This window comes from Diceros bicornis, chromosome 26, assembly GCF_020826845.1.
Source record: "Diceros bicornis minor isolate mBicDic1 chromosome 26, mDicBic1.mat.cur, whole genome shotgun sequence".
In the NCBI taxonomy this organism is placed as follows: domain Eukaryota; kingdom Metazoa; phylum Chordata; class Mammalia; order Perissodactyla; family Rhinocerotidae; genus Diceros; species Diceros bicornis.
This window is the reverse complement of record NC_080765.1, coordinates 33,417,893-33,438,887: the sequence shown is the minus strand read 5'-3', so window position 1 is coordinate 33,438,887 and position 20,995 is coordinate 33,417,893. Positions and strand designations below refer to the sequence as shown.

Genomic DNA, 20,995 nt, shown 5'->3' with positions numbered 1-20,995 from the left:
TATGCCACAGTATTCTCTGAGGGACCATTTTAAAATAAAAGCGATGGATAATTTACCAGAGGCACATGTTGATATAAAGCTGTTTTGTTTTTGCTTGGATAAGGTGCCAGGTACCTCTGAAGCCTGAATTTCACAGGCCATAAAATTCACCTATTTCATTTATCTTCTTTACCAAAGAGGAAGCAATTTCTGAATACTACCTATAGGGACAAACTAGTGTGAACTGGTTTTATCACTGTGATAAAAGTTTTCCCTTGTGACAACAAAGAATGTTGCTAAAAAGACTGTTTAAACTTGAGAGAGCAGAGGTAATCAAGTGATGAACGCTATAGCTCCCACAGCCTCTCGGAAATAAAGCAGCGTGCAAAACACAATATGGCATTGTTATTCCAGATAGGTTGTTGTGATTGTGAAAATAAGGTTCAAAATGAATGAAGAAAATAAAATCTGATGCACTAGGTTCCTTCACTTGCTATTAGACACATGGGTATTTAAAAATACCACCTTTCTTGCAATACTTGTCCAAGTATTAAAAAAGCACTGATACTGAAATGCATTCTTTCATGGGTATTTCAAAATTCTAGATTAGTGTGGCAATCAGAATATAGAAAAGGCCAGAGCTCTGTGGAATTTTTCCTTAATACTTTTCAAGTTTGTCTGTGAAGAATGGCAACCAGAAAGTGATCACAGTCCTAATCTCTAAAACGCAGGAAAAATGTACTCAAACAATCTATTTTGCGTTCTACTTTGTGTTGATACGTGATTTTAAGAATTCTAGTTTGGATTTTTATTTTGGATCAACAATTGAGCTTACACAGTCAGTACTAAAATGCAATGCTAAATTTACGGAAACCTTGATCATGAATTCACTACAATGTACTACTGAACAGCAAACTATTAAAATTGTTCAAAAAGTAAAGCACTTCACAGACTAATAATTGAACTTAATAAAAGATGGTGGCGGTTCTTACTTTCGCTGATGTTTCATGTACTTGTCCTAAAATGCCAGGTAAACTAAAGCACTTTTAATTTACACCGTGTAAATTAAAAGTATCAAATGAGAAAACTAAATTAAAAAAACATTTCACTCTACCTCCACCAGAACATCACTTTATTGTTAATCTGTCATCAACAATGTAAAACTCTAATAGGTACTCTATCCTGGTTTTTAAAAAGGTAAAAGATTACATTGGATTAGCTACTTTCTATGAAAGAAACTACAGCAATCACAGAAGAGGGAAAATTTGAATGACCTCCAAAAAATGCACACTATAGGCAAAGGGGAGTGTACTTTAAATCAAATGTTGGTTAGATTCATTACTTTTGAATGCACAGTGACAATTCTGGAAACTGTACATGATAGAATCACAGAAATGACTTAAATAACCAGAATTACATTTTGTATGTGATCATCAGACCTTTAAACAATCCTTGACTTTTCCATGTTATCAGTGGTTTTGGAGAAATTTCTGTTTATCACTCCAAATATAAGTTGCTAACAGCATCAAGACAGAAGTATATGAAATATAAGGATTGAAATAAAAGTGAATTTGAAAGATGGCTAATCTACTACGATCAGGTAAAAGGGGAATGAGTACGTGGAAGGAAGGGGGGCTGGGGAGGAGGACGATGGGGTGGTTTTTTTCCCTTCATTTCAGAAGTGAGTTCTTCCAATGTAGTGTATCTGTTACATAGCTCTCCATTTTCAGTCCATTTCTGAAATTCACATCGCATAGGCTTTTTGTACTTACTGGTCAACCCAACCAGTCCTGTTGCCAAGCAACAAGTGTTACACGAGAATCTGAATGCATCAAATCTTCCTTGGCTGTGATTTCTTCGCGGCCCCAGTTTTCTCTGTTTCTGAGCGGGGTTTGTTTTTCCTGGAGTGTACACACAGGGTCAGGTGGAATGGAGTTCCAAATCACTCTGTGCTCCGCAGCATTCCGATTTCTTTCTGCAGCTAACCTCCTGACACGTTTGCAGCTGTGCTGTGGCAGAAAGACAATCTCCGTGTTCAGGCGGTGAGCTTTCTTTCTTTCACCCTTGCCCCTGGGGTTGCAGGCCATGGTGTTGGGCGTATCCCTGAGTGCAGCTGTCCTGCAGGATTCACTTCCTAGCGCCGAGATTTCCTAGGTTTCCTCAGAGTAAGCCCCCAGTCGCATCACCACCGACTGTGGTGTGGCTTTGGATGCCTGAGGCTGAGTTGATTCTGGTGATGTCTGACCTCGCTTAACCAGACTCATCTACTGTCTTGCCATTCACACCCAGGCTGTCCAACCTTCATACAGCTGAGCCAAGTTATCTACATTAGTTGCTTCCTTAATGACATAGTCAACCTGTAAAAATAGGCAGGATAGTATTTAAAGCCATTTAAAACTTGAAAGGACATGGTTCATATATGAGTTATACAAATTGTTTAAGAGAAATTTCTAATCAACCAAATAATTACCCAAAGGATGTGTAGTTGCTACGGTGGAAAGAGGTTAAGTAAGCTGAGCTTCCCTCATAATTCCACAGCCTGCATTATGTGTGTCTGGGGAAAGTCACAATCCCTTTGAGCCTTATGAATCCTTAGATGAGGAGAGAGTCTCACTGGCCTCACAGGTGCTGTTGGGGTTAGCCAGGTGAAGTCACTGGGTTGATGCTCAGGAGGTATATAAACAAGTGCCGAGCAGATTCTGGAACACAGCTGCTCAACAAATGTCTGCTGATTCTGACTCAGCTCGATTTTCTTCTATAGTAAGAGACACAATCATCTCTATATCCAGAGCATCCAACAGGGTCCTATTATATGGTAAATGCTCAATACGTGGCTGCTGAATTATAACCTACACCAAAAGTCGTGTGCAAGGAACTCTATACTCACCCCACTCCTGGGAGCCCCTTAACTTTCTTTCATATAAAATTTAATAACTGTCGTAATAAACAGCACAATAGCCAAGCATCTTTAAAAAGATGGACAGAGAGCTAAGACGGACAATCACGAAAGCACACAACCCATTAACCTACCAGAAAGTTTCTGAAGTAAAGATACCCCTGACTCAGAATATCATCCATGGTTTCTGATAAACTGTTTCTAAAGAGTGACTATGGACCAAGAGTTTAGGCTCAGGTCCTATACAGCAACGTAACAGTGTTTAAAATTAAAAAACTTTCTTGCTGATGTTAAAATTGAATTGTGGATGCCAAACCATTAGAAAATAGGATGTTTGGTCTCAAACTTTTACCCCACAGAAGAAAAGGCACATTTGTAATGGAGAATTCAGGAGAACACTACCCTTGACCAAGTGATCTAACGTAGTGACACCAAAGATGGCACAAAGTGACATGTATCCCTTGATGTAAAGTTCTGAGAAGGACATATCACTGACATAGTATTCCTGCCAAAAATGTTAATTTCGAATCTAATTATGAGGAAAATAGCAGACAAATACCAACTGACGCACGTTCTGCAAACCAATTGATCTAGACACACCAAAAATGTCAATGTCATAAAAGACAGAAGAAAAAGGGCTTGGGAACTAGTCTAGATATTAAAGGAGACTAAAAGAAGAACAAGTATATGAAATGCAGGAGGAGCCCTGAGTAGATCTTATATTGGGGGGGGGGGGGGGATGGCGGGGAGAGTGATTTAAAGAGAGGAGGACTAAGCAATAAGGGACATTGGAGAAATCTGAATATGGACCGAATGTTAGGTAACAGTCAATGCTGACATCAATGTTAAGTTTCCAGAGTTGATAACCGTAGAATTGTACTGTAGCTATGGATTACAATGTTTGTTTAGGAGACATATGCTTAACTATGTAGGCAGGAAGTGTTATGATGTCTACCTACCTCTCAGATGGTTCTGAAAACCTGTGTGTATGCACACATATATACACAAAGATGACGCAGACATAGGAATGTGAACAACTGGTTTACCAAGTCTAGGTAAAGAGTATATGAGCATTCCTACAACATTCCTGTAGCTTTGAAAATTTTCAAAATAAACAGCTGGCGGGAAAAGAATTCTCAAATTTATATACACAATTTTAATAACACTAATGAGAAAAAAATCAGAGTAATAAACTGACACCCAAAGAACACTTTATAGATACTGTTTTTTTTTTCTGTGAGGAAGATCAGCCCTGTGCCAACATCTGCCAATCCTCCTCGTTTTGCTGAGGAAGATTGGCCCTGGGCTAACATCTGTGCCCATCCTCCTCCACTCTACATGGGATGCCGCCACAGCATGGCCTGACAAGCGGTGTGTTGGTGCGTGCCCGGGATCCAAACCTGCGAACCCTGGGCCACCGCAGCAGAGTGTGCTCACTTAACCACTGCGCCACCAGGCCGGCCCCAGATACTGTTCCTGTACCCAAAATGTCATCCTCATTTTAACTGAAACCTTCAGATATTCCTCTTTAAAATGCAAATTAACTGTCCTCTGGTGGAGGAGAGAGGGTCAAGACACACCTTAAATTTCTGTTAAAAGAGGGCTGGGGAGAAAGGAAAGTGCTAATAAGGGTAGAGTCAGAGTAAAATGGTAACTATTTGACAATTCCAGAACTGTTACTCAAAATCTTCTGAATCCTGAAAATAGATTTAAGTTCCTCATTTCTTGATGAATTACCAAGGATATGGGTGAGGGGATCTTCAAACCTATACTGTTTCAGCTGCAAGAAAATGTGTAGCTTAAGTTTAAACAACCAGTCACCTGTTCAGCAACTGACATCCTCCTATTGGGATCAACGTCTCGGCCCTCTAACTTGGCTTTCACTCTCTTCCACACACTCACTGCATACGAGTTTCTCTCTTGCACAGCTATGAAGCAACGGAGACAAATGTAAGTCAAACCACCATTTTGTATAAATATTTAAGGCATCTTTATTCTAACTAATTACCTTTCCCAGTTTTAGGGTCTCTGACGGCCTTTTTAGGACTACAAGCAACACTCTTGCCAGTTCCTGGAATGGTGCTTGGTGGAGTATCTGCTGATGTAGCAAGATTTTTCTGAATCACCTTTCTAGCATTTTGTGACATGACCTCAGGCTGAGTCTTCTGGCCAGTGTTGCTCCGGACTGCTGCAGGGAAAGAGTTGGTGATTCAATTTACATGTAAGCAGAAAATGGAGGAAGACAAAGAGGAGAGAGCAAGGCGGTGCTCTCTCAATCATCAACTACAAATATACAGCCTTGAAAACAGATTATGATTTTACAAGCTTAAAGTCTTTATCCTTTGAAATAGAAAATTGTTCTCCTAAAAATATAGCCTAAACAGTTAGACATTCAGTTACAAATTTGTACAATGATTGCTCACTGGCTTGTTGTGGCATCAAAAAACTGTAAATATTTGTAACTGTCCAACAATGCAAGATGAATATGGTGAAGTCACAGAGTGGCAAATTAAATTTGGCCATTCTTTTTTTTTTTTTTTTTTTTTTTTTTGGTGAGGAAGATTAGCCCTGAGCTAAACATCTGTTGCCAATCCTCCTCTTTTTGCTGAGCAAGATCGGCCCTGGACTAACAACAGTGCCCACCTTCCTCTACTTTATATGTGGGACGCCTGCCAAAGCATGGCTTGATAAGCAGTGCATAGGCCCACACCCAGGATCCGAACCTGTGAACCTCAGGCTGCCGAAGCGGAGCACGCAAACTCAACCACTACACCACCGGGCCAGCCCTATTAAGTCATCTTTAAAAAGATTACTTAATGACATGGAAATTATCAATTCAATATTAAATGGGAAAAGGCAACAAAAACTGCATTCACAGAATGATCCCAATTTGTATGTGTGTGCATGCATCCAGAGAAATAAATCAACAAACACACAGCGGTTTTACCTCTAGTTGGAATGCAATTACAAATTTTTCTATGAATTATTTTTCTAAATTTCCTTAAAAGGCATATATTTTATAATCATAAATTATTTAAAAAGTATTTGAACACATGGTATTTTTACTCTCTCACATAAGGACTTTTTAAATTAAGCCAAACTGTGTTCAGTTTGAGACATGACCAAGTTTGGGGAAACCCTTTAAAAAGGTGATGACTATAAACGTATTAGACACTTATCGTACAATTAAACCTCTCAGCACCTACATGTAGGTTATTGACAGAACAAGATTTCTGAAGCAGGGAAGTCCTACCTGCAGCAAAGGATGGCTGATAAGTAGCAGATGATGTTGGACTCGAACATTCATTTGTTGCATCGGTGACTAAGGGTGATGCAAAACTCACTAAATTATTATAGATACTGAAATACAAAATAAAATGGCTTATTTATGAAATGCTTTATCAGATAACTACTTACTTGTATGAACAAAACTAAAAAAAATTAAATAAACAAAACCTACTATGCCAAATGTTTTGCTCACATTTAGGCCAGAAGGCATTCTTACCCCTGACTTTGTGTTTTCAGTTCTTTCAAGGTGGGAGTTATTTCCTGGAGCATTTCAACATGTTCCTGACTTCGGACCTGACCCATTGCTTGGACTAATGTGAACAGCACCGTCTGGATGTTGTCCTGCCATGATTTATATTCACCCAAGAACTGCCGAACACTGTTCTCATAGGGAACATCTTCACCATCTGCCAGAGCAGCCTCTTCATCCTAGAATTAAAATATTAATCATTACGAAAAACGCTATTTGTTTCAGTAATTACTCTTAAGACAGTCACCTTTTGAATAACACGTAATAAGTGTTTTTCAAATATCAATGTGTTTCATCTGCTTATTACAATTTAATTTAAGAACTCCTTTTCTATACGAATCTTCTTTCCAGTACAAAATAAAAACTGCACGTAAAAATAAATCCTAAAATTAAATGATTCACTGTTTTGTAACGATGAAGTAATTTAGCCTTTCCTGGGGGCTCAGTTTCCTTACCATCTAGATTAAGCAGGATACTGGAAGGAAGATACAATATTTCATTCATTTTGGAGGCAAACTACATGAGTTTGGGGGTATGGGTGGGGAGGACAAAGAGAGACTGGAGATCTAAACACTCTGAGACTAAGTTCAAGTTTCAGCTCCATTATAAGTTACGTGACTTTAGGTGAATCAATTTCTTTAAGCCTCAGTTTTTCTGTGTACAAAAGCAGAATGCCACTACTTGCTTTTAAAAAAGGTGATGAAAACACAAATTAATGTAGTCATAAACAAATTGGAAGATGTGACCCGAGAGAAATTGTTTCTATTTATGTCATTATTTTCCCATAAAGAAAACTACCTGTAATTTTATAAAAGGAGGCACTAATTGTGCGTCAATGGTATTAGTCTTACCTTAGCCATTGCTTTCAGGAGATGTTTGACATCTCCAAGCTGCCGATTATGACCAGTGAGCACAGTCTTTATATTATCAACCAGATTCTGAATTGTTTCACAGACCGTTTCTATCTGTTGCTCTTTCTCGGTCTGAATTGCCCTCTGAGTAGACATATCCTGGGTCAATTGTTTGTGTGCTGACAAAAGCCATTCAGAGCTGCCAATAGGATGTTCAAGACTGGTGTCCTAAATAGAACAAGCATTTGTTTGATTTTAAGTAATAGAACAAGCATTTGTTTGATTTTTAAGTATCAGCTGGAATAATAGAAGATTCTTTTCTTCTTCATCATCATCAAAAGGTATTAGTAACTCAAGCTGATACAAAGAACCTCAGCTGCTGAGTCAGGACTTAATTATCTACTAAATAATACTTAATAATTTAAACAATCTATGAAATACAGACTAAGATTTTCAACTTTTCTGTGTAATCATACAGGGAAGAAACGCTTTACGGTTAAGACCTAAGAAATATATCTGGAATAACTAAGATGATCCATATCCAAGACCCTAAACCCACTGTAAATCACTCTTTAAAGTGAAACCAGAGCTTCCTAATACATAGCCTAAAGCCTTCTCACAAAATATAAATGCCAAATCTATCAACTTGATACTTCTGGACTTAACTCACTTGTCCAGCATTCATCTTCCACCAGCCCTCTGCCTGCTACCCTATTTTCAGTGCATCAGAGTCATCAGCTGTACACTGTCTTTCTCCTCCCCTTTGAATCTCCACAGTACTTCTGGTTGTAGCTCTGAGAATCCTTCCCACTTTTTCATTCGTTGTATTATTTGTGTAAATAATAAGTTCCTTGGGGGCTAAAAGCAAAATTTAATCACTGTTGTACCCCCTCATAACAACATCTTATGTACAGTACACACTCAAAAAACGTAAACTGAGTGAATATATTAAATTGATTTTGAGGGTATAACATTGGCCTTATCATTTTAATCACCAAGTCTCCTCACTCCCACCAAGATGCAAGACTCACCACTCTCTGTAATAAGCGAAGCTCTAACTCAGAGACCGAACTGTTAAACTGTGATGCAAATGAGCACATTTGCTGACACCGTTTGATTAGTTCAAATAATGCAGCGTCCAGGTTTAAGGCTTCTGCAGTTCTAGTTCGTAAACTCTCAAAATGAATGATATTGCTGCAGAGGAAAGTGACCTGTGAAGAAGCAAAAGAGAAATGGAACCACCACAATGAGGAAAAAAGAAGCAATTAATGACACGAAAAAATACTACCTATTCATTTCCAGAACTCAGGACTAGAAACAGACCTAACCCTTATAAAGGCTGTAAATCGATGCTCATTTTTTTGGTGATGCTGTTTGGTCTGAGATGGCCAAATGCACATATGTATAATTAGGTAAATGTATCATCCACATGATTGTTTTTACATAGAAAAAATGTATCATCTACATGATTGTTTTTACATAGAAAACTTACTCCATAATACACCTGTTATCATCTTCACCTGCAATGTGTTTGTTCTATGTCCAAATTTCAATTTGAAATGTTCTCCTTCTGCTTCTACTCCTGCCTAACTTTACAATAAAGATCACAAAATACTAATTGGGAATTTGACAATATTAAGTACATCTGTTAAGGTATGATAAGAGTATTGTGATTATGTTCTTAAATAGTCCTTATTTTTATAGATATATACCGAAATATTTAGATAAAATGAAAGCATATTTGGGATTTCCATTAAATATGGAACGGGAAGGAGGAGTAGTAAGTATAGAGGAAATAAAATAGGACTTAGGTGTATAATTATTAAATTTTGGTGATGAGTATATGGGAATTATATTAGCCTAATTTTGTGTCTGAAAATTATATAATATTTGTTTCTGTTTTTCCTTCAAACACAACAAAGTTAATCCACAACCTCTGGCAAAACCCAAAGTCATAAAACATTTTATTGCCACGTGGAAGAAATAATATTCCAATCTTTGGATCACCTTAGTTGCATATAAAGAGAACTTCAGACAAATATGGAATTAAACTCTTTATTTTCCAACAGAGGCTGAATCCACAATATATTTATTTATATTTACATTTAACTGGGAGACAATAAGGGTCCAGGGCCGTGAGCTCAAACAGTGCTGTGACGAGAGGTGGGCTCTCAAGCTACCCCTAGTTATCCCAGATGTAACTTCCAATCAGTTACATAATCCTGTAACAGAAAAGAAGGATGGCACACGTGGGTCACAATACCTGACTTGCTCTTTGGCTCTCTTTAAGGACAAGATTTCTTCTTTCGGCTATCGTTGCTTCAAAATCTTGTAGTACAGGTGCTAATGCAGGGTTGGCACCACCTGCCCACTTGAGTCGCTGTTCAATACTTGCTTCAAGAGCTGCCAGTTTCTCCTAAAAATGCCCGCAGAATTGCAGTGAATATTTGACACTATCCACCTCCCGTCTGTTGAGCATTTTATAGAAATACAAGAGAGATTCAAAAGAAGCAGGATGGAGTATACGTAACTTAGAGAACACCTTTAAGAGCCACCTTTTGGAATTAATCTTGGTTTCACTTTGAATATTTAAGGCTAAACATATCTGGGGGGGTAAGAATTGGCTTTCAGTTTACTGTCTTAAAATTTGCAGAAGGAAGTTTCATTTTCACTTTTAAATAAAATAGTCTTTAAAACAAAACAGAACACCTGCTACGCCAAATTCCTACTGTTGTATATGTGCTATCTATGAGAAAACCCATTTATACTTTTGATTGTGAAAGATGAAAATCCAATTCCCACAAATTCAAAAGTTTATGAATAATGGTAAAAATCCATCCAGATTATCACCAAGAAGTTCTTATATAACAAAGTTATTTCATTATTTATTCAACACTTCAGGGGGAGGAGTTCACATGCTCTCCCTCCCCTGCTTCTTTCCCTCTTTCTTCTCTCACAGACACACCTCTAAAATCAGAAATAAAGGGCAAGATTTCATTCTCCTACGCTGAAAAGTAGGACTAATATGCTGTAGAGAAAAGGTATTTCAATTTTTAAAGAAGTGAGCTCCAGAAAAGTTTCATTAAAAAATTTTCAAGTATTACAGCAGTGGTTATACTTGATTTTATACTAATATTAATTTATGAAAGGGACAGACAAATGTCAGTTACTACTGAGCACATGAGGTGTAAGGATACACAACATAAAACCATCATCAAGACCAGTTTCTCATACTTAAAAAAGGGAGATGAGATTAAACACGTAGCTGAAATGACAAAGAAATAGTCAATAATAGTTTATTTGCATTTGACATCACAGAATTCCATTAACTACACAATAGAGGTAAGAAATCCCTCTTAAGCTTCTTAGATATTAATAATAAGCCAGATATAACTGCTTATATACATTTCAGAAAACAAATTAAGTATTCAAGTTTTTCCAATCACCAACGTTCCCTTAATGTATAAAAGCATAGTAATCATCAAATTCATTAAAAACCTGAGATATTTAGTATGTTTCTACTTCTGGTTCAAGATAAAGTGCTACTATAAGATTCAGTTAACTTGGAGGGTAAGAAAGAAAGACATAAATTAAAAATAAAAGTAAAAAACGATTATGCTCCTGTGGCTTAGAAGCCAAGGACAGGCACATAGAGTGAGCAACAGAGCACTAGCAGCTCCTTACAGTGTAGGCACTTCCTGAGAGTGAGAAGTGCTGGAAGGAAGGTCTGACAAAACACACCTGAACCGTTGCAATTGAAGTTTCAATCTGGCTCAGAGTGTGGAGTTTCTTCTTCATGCTGGTGAGGATGGCAGAACGAGGTGGAGGTGTGACGGACATGGCCTGTGGTCTATTGATAAGGAGATCTTCATGCTGCCACTGTTCAAAGAAAAAGAAATGTAATAAAAGCAGCAGGAAAAAACCTTTGGATAACAAGGGAGGAGAGGGAGGAGTTAGAACCGGCAAAAGAGGAAAAAACCCCAGCTGCAGCAAAGCGGGGTGGGCAGGGAAGAGTAACAGAAGAAACATTACAAAGGAATCACCAGGTGAAATATTTCCTGAGGTAGAAAATGGCTAATAAATTTCTTGGTAGTGATATGCAACATTTAAATAGTAATTGTGAAGATGTTTCCCAGTTTTTGTAAAAGTCTAGTACACAATCCCCCCAAAAGATAATCTCCAGTCAAGAGGCTGGAACAGGCATGGTCGGGGAGGGCTGTCTAGCATCGAGGCTAAGCAAGTGACTGAAAGAAGCAATGGCAGCAGTCATAGCAGAAAGAATTCTCCAGACAGACAACCTAGAACTGACAGAAAGGGGCAGGCAGCTGTTGACAGAGTGATCAAGCCATCTTGTATGTTGTAAGGGTGGCCCCCAGAAAGCCCAAGGGACATTTGGGCTACAATTTAAAAGTTATACATTGTGCTTAGAGCTTAAAATGTGTTGAGATGAACAAAACTGAAGAATTTTTTTACAATGTTTCCCAAACAGTTGTCAATTTTTTTTTGTTGAGGAAGATCTGCCCTGAGTTAACATCCATGCCGATCTTCCTCTATTTTTTAGCATGTAGGCCACCATCACAGCATGGCCACTAACAGAGCGCTATAGGTCTGCACCCAGACACCGAACCAGGCCACCAAAGCGGAACACACTGAACTTAACCACTAGGCCACCGAGGCTGGCCCCAGTTGTCAATTTTTTAAGGGAATAAACTCCAAAATACACAAAACAATAAAAACTTTCAGCATTACATTTTTTAGAAGTAAAAAACATACCAAAAAACATCCCAATGTGCTAGGACTATTAATATATAATAAATGCAATTTCAGAATGTGAATATATCACTTTTCTTAACTTATGAGCTAAGAAAACAGCTAATGATAAAACTGCAAAGAGAAGGAAACATGCTGGTTCGATGCACTGAGCAGAAACTACCAATCCCACTTCTGGGAAGTAGCTTCAGTGTAAATGATACAGAGTAACCGTTGTTTGTGCCAAAACAGATCCCGGGAAAATGCAGTCCCCAAATATTACAACTTGTTTGAAGCGTTACAACTTGTTTGAAGCTACTATATTGAAGGCTATATGAAAGAAAGAAATAAGAAAAATAGGTACAATTTATACTGTGCTTAGTGTCTTACACAGACCATCATTTTTAACCCTCATCAACCTTTGCGAGAGGTACTGTCCCCACTCTACAGATAAGGAAATCAGACCTTAGGGAAATCAAACTCAAGTTCATATACCTGAATCTAAATCCGCCTCAGCCCCAAAGCCTGTGCTGTCATACCATCCCTAAATAATCAAGGAGAAAAAACAGGCTTCTAAAAACAATTCCCAAATGATGACAGATATCACATCATTAGAGCATCAGAGAAACAGAAGTCACTTTAGAAATAATCTTAGGGGCTGGCCCGGTGGCACAGTGATTAAGTTCGGCATGTTCCGCTTCAGCTGCCCAGGTTCGCAGGTTCGAATCCCAGATGCAGACCCACACCACTCATCCAGCCATGCTGTGGCAGGCGTCCCACATACAAAATAGAGGAAGAGGGGCACAGATGTTGTTAGCTCAGGGACAGTCTTCCTCAAGCAAAAAGATGAAGATCGACAACAGGTGTTAGCTCAGGGCCACTCTCCCTCACAAAAAAAAAAAAAGAAAAAAGAAATAATCTTAGTTATACGTTAAACAACACACGAGGCATGTCCACATAACAAATAAATTCAATCACTAGAAAGTATATTTACAAGTAATATTTCATGACACAGGTAATACGAACCATACGACAATGATGGAAACTAATTCAAAGGAGATAAACTGTACACACAAAATGATCTCAACTACACAGAGAAACAAGGAATAACTGGAAAGAAAGCGGGGTTTGTTCTGGGCTGGCACAATTCAGAAGTTTACAATTTTTTCTTGAAATTGTTTTATATTAACTCCCCCTGGTTTTCAGATTCCTACATTTAAGCAAACACATTATCAAAAAAAGGCACTTACTTGAAACATGGCAATATGCAGCTGAACACGCTGCAGACTTGTCTTACAAGAGGAAATGCTGGTTTCCAACCTGCGCACCAAGTCGTGCTTCTTCCAGGCAGTGTCATAGGAACTCGCTAGCACAGTCGCCCTGTTCATGACCAACTGCGAGAACCTCCCGACCTGGATGTTGTGCTCCACCGCTTTCTTACACAGATCATCTACAGAAACTTTGCTTTCAGCACCAAAATCCTTCGCCTCTACCTGAGCAATGATGTCCACACCTAGAGCACTGATGAAGCTGCAGAGCGTGAGTCCCAGGGCTTGGTTTGGGAGTCCAATCAAGAGCTGCCTCACAAAGTCGGCTGTGAACGCCTTTATAGGTTTGGCCATCTGGTCTTCACTGAAACAAGAGTTTCTAAAAAGGGTTTTCACATTGACCATCTGTACAGGCCCATTTACGGTATTCTGATCTTCAAGTGAACTTGATCCTAAAAAAGGAAAATTTTCTTCAAGTATTTCATGCAAAACTACAACTAGGTAATAATGCTTATTTAAAAACTTAAGATTTTATCAACATACAATTAAATTAAGCCTACTCCATCCTGCCCCCTTCTAAAGTACTACACAACTAAATCCAGCACGTTTAAGTGTGAAATATTACCTGACAAAGTTTTAGAAAAGGTACCACAGAGCCTGAAGAACTCCTTAATTGTCTGCAGTCTTTTGAGAAAGAAAATCTCTTCCAGCACCTGCCGGTGATTATCATCATCAAAAAAATTGACTTGGGTACTCCTGGCTTCCCTTATAATATCAATTTTTCGCCAAGCTATGGGAATTTCCATCTTGTTTAACTATGTAAATGAAAGAAAAGAAAGTTCATTTCTCCACTCTTCGTACACTGAAGAAATACTTTACTATACTTGCATCATTCATAAAACCAAGTCAATATTTACCTTTTCAACTAATAAGCCAAAAGCAGTTTCAACTTGGGCAAACATACCATCAAATGCTACCAAAAGCATCTGGCCAGCTGACATTTTTGGTGTTTCATCAACTGAACCATTTCTTGGTTGAATTAATTCACCATATTGAGCATGAAGTATTCTAGAGGAAAAGAAAAGGGAGTTAAGACCCTCACTGAAGAGTAATAAATTTGAGAGGAACATAGAAGGTCAACAAGCCTCGCAGCCAGCAGACAAAGTCTAGAAAAAAGGTCTTTTTTGCGTTAAGGAAGGAGTATTATGATAAAGCGGCATTTAATGTCAATCCCAATGTGAAGTCAGTAATTCCAATTCAGTATTAGCAACTGAATCACATGAATAGTTCATGTGATTAAATTTTATGCAAACTTGAATTATGACAATTTTTTTTTAAGATTTTATTTATTTTTTTCTCCCCCAAAGCCCCAGTAGATAGTTGGCATGTCATAGCTGCACATCCTTCTAGTTGCTGCATGTGGGACACGGCCCCAGCATGGCCATAGAAGCGGTGCGTCAGGGCGCGCCCGGGATCCGAACCCGGGCCGCCAGCAGCAGAGCGCGCACACTCAACCGCTAAGTCACAGGGCCGGCCCGAATTATGACAATTTTAAAAAGAACTATATAAGTCTCACTTTACACACAGAATGTGAAATGATATAAACCCCCAGCATTTAAAAAAATGTCTATAACCACACAATTCTAAGGCTGGTGGACCTAGCAAAAACAGTCAAGTATGTTCACACTACTGTTACATGGTAGAGCCAACTACAGACAGTAAAAGGTTGGCTCAGTTTTGAATAATGCATAGTTTGAGTGTAGGTCTTCAGAAATTCACCCCTCACATTATCATTAATTTAAGATTTATATAGTGCTTATGTATCCAGGCACTATTCTAAACATTTTATATAAAAAAAGCAAAAATACAATTCCCAGCACCTACGACTACTATCAGTAAAACTAAGGTTAAGTAGATTTTCAACTTTATCACACACACGCATAAATAGCCATAAAACTATTAAGAGAATCTTAAAAGCTAGGCTACCAGAGAAATTTCTAATGGAAAAAGAGCTACAAGATGGTATAAAATTTTCCTTGAGGTTATCGAAAAACATTTCTCTGAAACAAGGTAGAAAGGGGCTATAACAGAACCAGACATGAAGTTTGTCACCCAAAGCATGCATGAAAGTAAACATTCCTCCATTTGAGGGTAAGGGGAATCTGGATTAGATATTAAGGGGAGACAAATGAGGGCTGAAATTCAGCAAAAAAGAAAGGTGTATAGAGTGTTAACATGTCACTTTTTAAATAACACTAGAAATATGATAAAGCTGTTGTGCAAATCATCTAAATCACTATTTAGCTGACATTTATGTTAATGATGTTACAATAAATACACTCATTTTTTTGAGTGTATGGTAAAACAACTACAAAGAAACACGAGAAAATAGGAAAATTTTGAATACAAAATAACAGAAAACATTAGGGAATTATTTTTACCTTTTTTGGTGAAATAATGGCACCACGACTAAGAAAACTTAGTATACATTTTAGATATATACTTCCTGCAGTATTTAAGAATGAAAAGATATTTGCTCCAAAATAACTGGGGTGGTACAGTTTAAACAAGATTGACCAGGTACAGATAATTACTAAAGTTGGTAAAATGAGGGTTCATTATATTATTCTCTCCACTTGCTTATATCTTTAAATTTTCCCATGGAAGGAAGTGTGGTGGGTCAATTCATTTCTACTCTCTCAACTACACTTTCTGGAGTGAAGTGGACATCAGAATACCAAAGACAGAGGTCTTGAGTCACCACAAAAGGGCTTAGGGCTCAGCTATGGGTACAGTGGCCAACCTCTATAGGATCCAGATTCAAATTGTTTTTCTGGATTTAAGAGATAAGAAATACAGTGTTCAATATCTGTAAAACACTTTTATAAAATTTAAGCTAATTTAAAAGTGTTCACCTTAAGTGAGATGTATACTCCACTAGCTAACTAAACTGACTCAGATGCTTCCATGGAGTTCTAAGGACTGGCTTAAAAAATACCACACTCCACCTGGTGCACGTGCACACATGTGTAATAACTACAGTACTAGAAGGATATACATATGTATGTGATAAAACCGTGTGGAACTACACACACGTACACACACACACGAGTGCATGTCTAACTGGTGAAATCTTAGTAAGCCTTGTGGACTGCACCAACGTCAACTTCACGGCACTGCTATCGTACTAGAGGTACGCAAGACGCTAACACTGGGGAAGGGGTGAAGAGTGCACAAAACCTCCCTGCACACTTCGTTCTTCACAACTTCCTGTGAAATCTGGAATGATTTCAAAATAGGTTTTTTAAAAAAGATATGTACATAAGCATTTATAAGTTATGACATCTGCTCCAAAAATTAAAAGTAAACTTCCAATAAAACCAGAGCTCAGAATCCTTTTATCTGGCTCCCCTATCTCTTTCATAAGAAAACAGAGCATAACTAGCATTCACTTGCCTGGCAACATCAATGTAATGAGCATGTGTTTCTTCCTCGAGTCCCATAGCTGCATTTCTTAAATAGGCTTGAAGAGATTCAACTAGAGTCTGCAGGGGAACACCGTCGGTTGTCTGCTCAATCAGATTGTCCAATTCATGAAGCATACTTTCTAATGTGTACTCTCCTTTCATTAAACATCTCAGTGCTTCTGGAAATATGATTTGCCGGAAATTTGAGTTTAATTCCTATAAATATGTGAGAAACATATCTTAATGTTTTCTGAGTTTGGTTAAGTTATACATTTAGAGACTGAAGAACATAAATTAAGAACAAACTTATGCATTTGTAACCAAGTTATGGCTACAAACCTCACACTGATCTTTAAGTGACTACTTAAGCAATATTCAAAAGAGAGGAAGTCAAATTGCTTTTCCGAACTAAAGAGATAAGTAACACAATGTTCAATATCTAAATTAAACTTATAAAATTTAAGCTAATTTAAAAGTGGTCACCTGAAGTGAGGTGTATACTCCATTAGCTAAGTGAACTGCCTCAGAAGCTTCCATGGGGTTTGGAATGTCCAAGTCCTGTGGCACCAGGTGGCACTGCTTCAGTAACTGAACCAGGCAAGTGACATTTCCACTCATACTACAGAGCTCCTCCAAGAACCAGGCTCCATCCCGAGAAGTCAGATCAACCAGTTGCTCTCCAGCACTCGCAGCTGCCCCTTCCATCATCAGGTTACGCCTAAATGCAATAAGTATCTGTACAGTGAAACTGGCTTAGCTAAACTCACACACAAATGAGGATATTTCCTTTCAAAATCTGAAAGGAAATAAAGCAGCTGTAACACTGGGCAAGACTAATGAAAGTAAAACAATACCATAAGTTGGGATTAAACAAAAGACACATGAAATCTCAGTATGCATCAGTGTTTTCAAGACAAGGAAATGGTCTCAATAAGAGGCTGGCCAGCTCACCTTGTGAGGGTACAAAGGGCAGAAATAATAACACTTGCTAGACTCAAAGATCCTTCTTCTCCATTCTCGTGAAGAAAAACTTTAATGCAACGTTCAATTTCTTTCAACTGATCTTCACAAACAGGCACAGTGACAGCTTCCTGTTTCAAGCGTTCCACTTGTCTAATAAGTCTGCTGTTTATGTCTGCTGCATACCGCTGCAGGGTCATTTCAGTGGCGGTGATGAACTGACACACTGTGGGGGGTGGCTGGGGAGCATACTGCATTTCATATCTATAAAAATAAAAAGAGGTGCTTGTTTATAACACAACCACTTGCTGCTTGTAAAGAAAGTTCACACTTTACAAAATGCTATGAAAGAAAATGGAATATTGTATTTAATCCTCAAACCCGGAAGAGGAGGAATCATTATTTCCATTTTACAGATAGGAAAGTCTCAAGAGCTAAAGTACCGTGCAAAGATGACTTGTCAGTGAGTGACAGAATCAGTGTTTGAGTTTAGCTCTCTTTACCCTGATCCCACCACTCTTACACTCAGAAAACATTTTGATAAATTAGGAAAACATGAGCTCGAATCCTCTTAAAACCAAGACAAAAGTGACTCCATTCAAATTCCATCTATCAACTATTTCTTTCAAGAAAAATTAAATACTATGCACTTAAACAATTGAACACAACTTTGCTTCCAAGCCCAATGAGAAATAAAGAAGTGAAGAGCTATCCACTCACTTTCTATAGAGCTCCTGACAGCGCTCCACTGTGGTGTTACAGACGAGCTCTTCCATCCAGCTCTTCCACTGCTCAATGCGATGTTTCTGAAATATGGCCTTCGGATACTGCAGAGCTACAGTTGCATAGTGATGCAGCTGTTCCAGACAGCCTCGGAGCACAGAGCGCCTCTGCTGCAGAAGAGTGCCAACCTCCCCCTCCAGCTGCTCGCACTGGCTAATCAAGTGGGCCTGGCCAGCATTCTGCAGAAAGGCTGTTGCTGGCACATAGCTTGGAGGACCTTTTGGTAAAAGGTAATTGTTAATCATGGTGAAACCATTTCAAATCAGCAGTCACTGCAAGGGAGCACAAACCAGAATCCCACACACAAACACACAACTACAAAACTCACATGCTCACATGCACATCTAAAATAAGTCAACCCATACCAAGGTCCATTTGTGTGCTTATCTCCTGAAGCAAACTTGCAAGCTGTGTTGCTTCTAAATTATTGAATGCAGCCTGATAATGTGTTATCCACTGTTCAAATTCATTCAGCTTCACCTGGATTGCTTCCTGAACAGCCCGTTGCTGAGTCTGTAGTTGGGTGTGTTCAGAATACCTAATAGGAGGGAAAATTTTTTTAAATCACTTGCTGTTCTTTCTTCCACGTACTTTCATGACCCTGGTCTTGCTCATACTTGGACTGCCTGTTAAGCTCCTTTTCAATCTTGAGGGCACTACTCAAATGTCCCATACTTCTCTGGTTTATCTTGACTCCACAGTTCCCTCAACTCTACTTACAACATTCTAAACAAAACTCTAACACAGCTGCCAGGTTTTGAGTTATTTGAAGGTGAAAGACGGATGCTTGATGGATCTTTGTAGTCTCAGAGCCCGAGGCAGTGTCTGCCACTTGCATATGCAACTACCCTTTATGAGCACCTGCCCTGTGCAAGATTCACTGACTTAGATCTACTTAATTTAATGATTTAAAAACTCAGCAAAGTAGATGAAATAACTGCCGTTGTACAAATGAATAAGGATTCAGATACAAACTGCAGACAGAAAACCAAACCTCAGGTTTTCTGAATCCAAGTTCAGTGTTCTAACCACTATACCCACCCATCTCCCATTATTACTCAAACATTTAAATTAAATATAATAAGGCAGAAAATTTAAGTTAATCCTTGTTCATTAACACTTTGAAATTGCAGTGCTTGGGAGAGCTTTAATCATTATGTGAGTTGCTACCATAATTCTAATTCAAGTTGACAACGCCTACACAAATATGAAACTTCTTAATGGCATATATTTAGAAAAAGAGTTCAACACTGTTTTAAACCTGTGTTGCAGAGTGTGAGAAGGATGATCCACTCCTTCAGCCCCTTCTAGAAATTCTATTTCTTCCAGCAGTTTGCCCTGCAGTTTTTCCACATCTGTCAGTTGCTCTTGCAAGCTCAGGTATTCATCCAGGCCGCTGTCCAGCTTGGGAAGCACAAGCAGCATCTCATCCCTATTCTTAAACCAGTTCACCTGTAGAAAGGTATGATGATTAGGAAGACTTTTACAGGGTCAACTGTGAGATATGATGATGTCTGTCAGAAGGACATCTTGCACATATTATTCTATTTAAGTCTTAACAAAACCTGAGGGGGTGATGGCATCACCCATGTTTAACAGACAAAGATAACTAATGCGTTCACTTCTCACAGCCTTAAACTGAGACTCAACTCCACAATACCATGCAGTTACCACCACCATGTCACGCAAAACAAGATTAGCATCACTGGGGCTACCAGGATATTAAAATCAAGCGAGAGGCTATCCAATTGAACAACACTTAAAATGGTCCTTGATAAACACATTTCAACCTATTAAAAAAGGCATAATTTTTGTAAATCACTAACTGACTTCCTATGAATGCGTGACTATACGTTATCTTTGTATGGAAATATTTCCTAATAAAAAGACGACATCAAATTGCCCTATTTCACTGCTGTTTCAGTATTATACATTACAGTCTTGCAAAAAAAATTTAGAAAAACAGTTTTACTCAACTTTTTTATAGACATGTTAACTCTATTAACAAAAACATGAGGATGACTTATTATCATTGGCTTCACCTTAATTTCAGCTACTCTGGAAGAAAAGAGGCTGCGGGTGATCTCCCGTTCCATCTCTCTCTTGCTCTGCTTGCTCTCGGCCTGCTGGCCACCTCCACCGTAGACAGCCCCAGCAAACCCGGCCTCGCCCCCAGCTGTCCAGTCCACCAGCGGGTCATACACAAAGGCCTCCAGCAACGTCAGCAGAGTCTCCCTGCCACGCCGCATAATATGTAGAACCTGTTTTCAGAAGAGTTTTAATTAAGTTTTGTCACCAATTTCCTCACTAAAATGTCGTTTTCCATTCCACAGGATTTGTTAATTTAATAGGTACACTAAAAGGTGTAAGAGAACATAGCATACCTGCTCACATGAAAGCCTGAAAACACCTTCCACTCCAGTTACACCCAGTGCTGTCTCAATGTTCTGTGTCATTCGAAAAGGTACTTTCTCAGGAACTCTGAGGCTTTTACCTTGAAAAGA

At 38.6% G+C, this 20,995-nt stretch overlaps 1 protein-coding gene across 5 annotated transcripts in view; it reads right to left on the bottom strand.

The window, feature by feature from the left end:
• Window positions 1–1,094: 1,094 nt before the first annotated feature.
• The window catches only part of SMG1 (SMG1 nonsense mediated mRNA decay associated PI3K related kinase), a 108,506-nt gene continuing 88,605 nt past the window's right edge, over window positions 1,095–20,995 (bottom strand). For 4 of the 5 annotated variants that reach the window (XM_058569959.1, XM_058569960.1, XM_058569962.1 and 1 more), the window contains 20 exons: window positions 20,876–20,985; window positions 20,534–20,752; window positions 19,753–19,943; window positions 18,857–19,029; window positions 18,429–18,708; window positions 17,700–17,972; window positions 17,232–17,466; window positions 16,738–16,964; window positions 14,199–14,349; window positions 13,907–14,096; window positions 13,264–13,733; window positions 11,006–11,143; window positions 9,528–9,680; window positions 8,296–8,475; window positions 7,265–7,492; window positions 6,381–6,592; window positions 6,129–6,235; window positions 4,884–5,063; window positions 4,697–4,803; window positions 1,095–2,336 (listed from right to left, as the gene is read on the bottom strand). In XM_058569959.1, the coding sequence (XP_058425942.1) occupies window positions 2,259–2,336; window positions 4,697–4,803; window positions 4,884–5,063; window positions 6,129–6,235; window positions 6,381–6,592; window positions 7,265–7,492; window positions 8,296–8,475; window positions 9,528–9,680; window positions 11,006–11,143; window positions 13,264–13,733; window positions 13,907–14,096; window positions 14,199–14,349; window positions 16,738–16,964; window positions 17,232–17,466; window positions 17,700–17,972; window positions 18,429–18,708; window positions 18,857–19,029; window positions 19,753–19,943; window positions 20,534–20,752; window positions 20,876–20,985 (3,902 nt within the window). In that variant the 3' untranslated portion in view covers window positions 1,095–2,258. The remainder of the gene's footprint in view (window positions 2,337–4,696; window positions 4,804–4,883; window positions 5,064–6,128; window positions 6,236–6,380; window positions 6,593–7,264; window positions 7,493–8,295; window positions 8,476–9,527; window positions 9,681–11,005; window positions 11,144–13,263; window positions 13,734–13,906; window positions 14,097–14,198; window positions 14,350–16,737; window positions 16,965–17,231; window positions 17,467–17,699; window positions 17,973–18,428; window positions 18,709–18,856; window positions 19,030–19,752; window positions 19,944–20,533; window positions 20,753–20,875; window positions 20,986–20,995) is intronic. The other variant, XM_058569961.1, reaches the window with a different exon arrangement.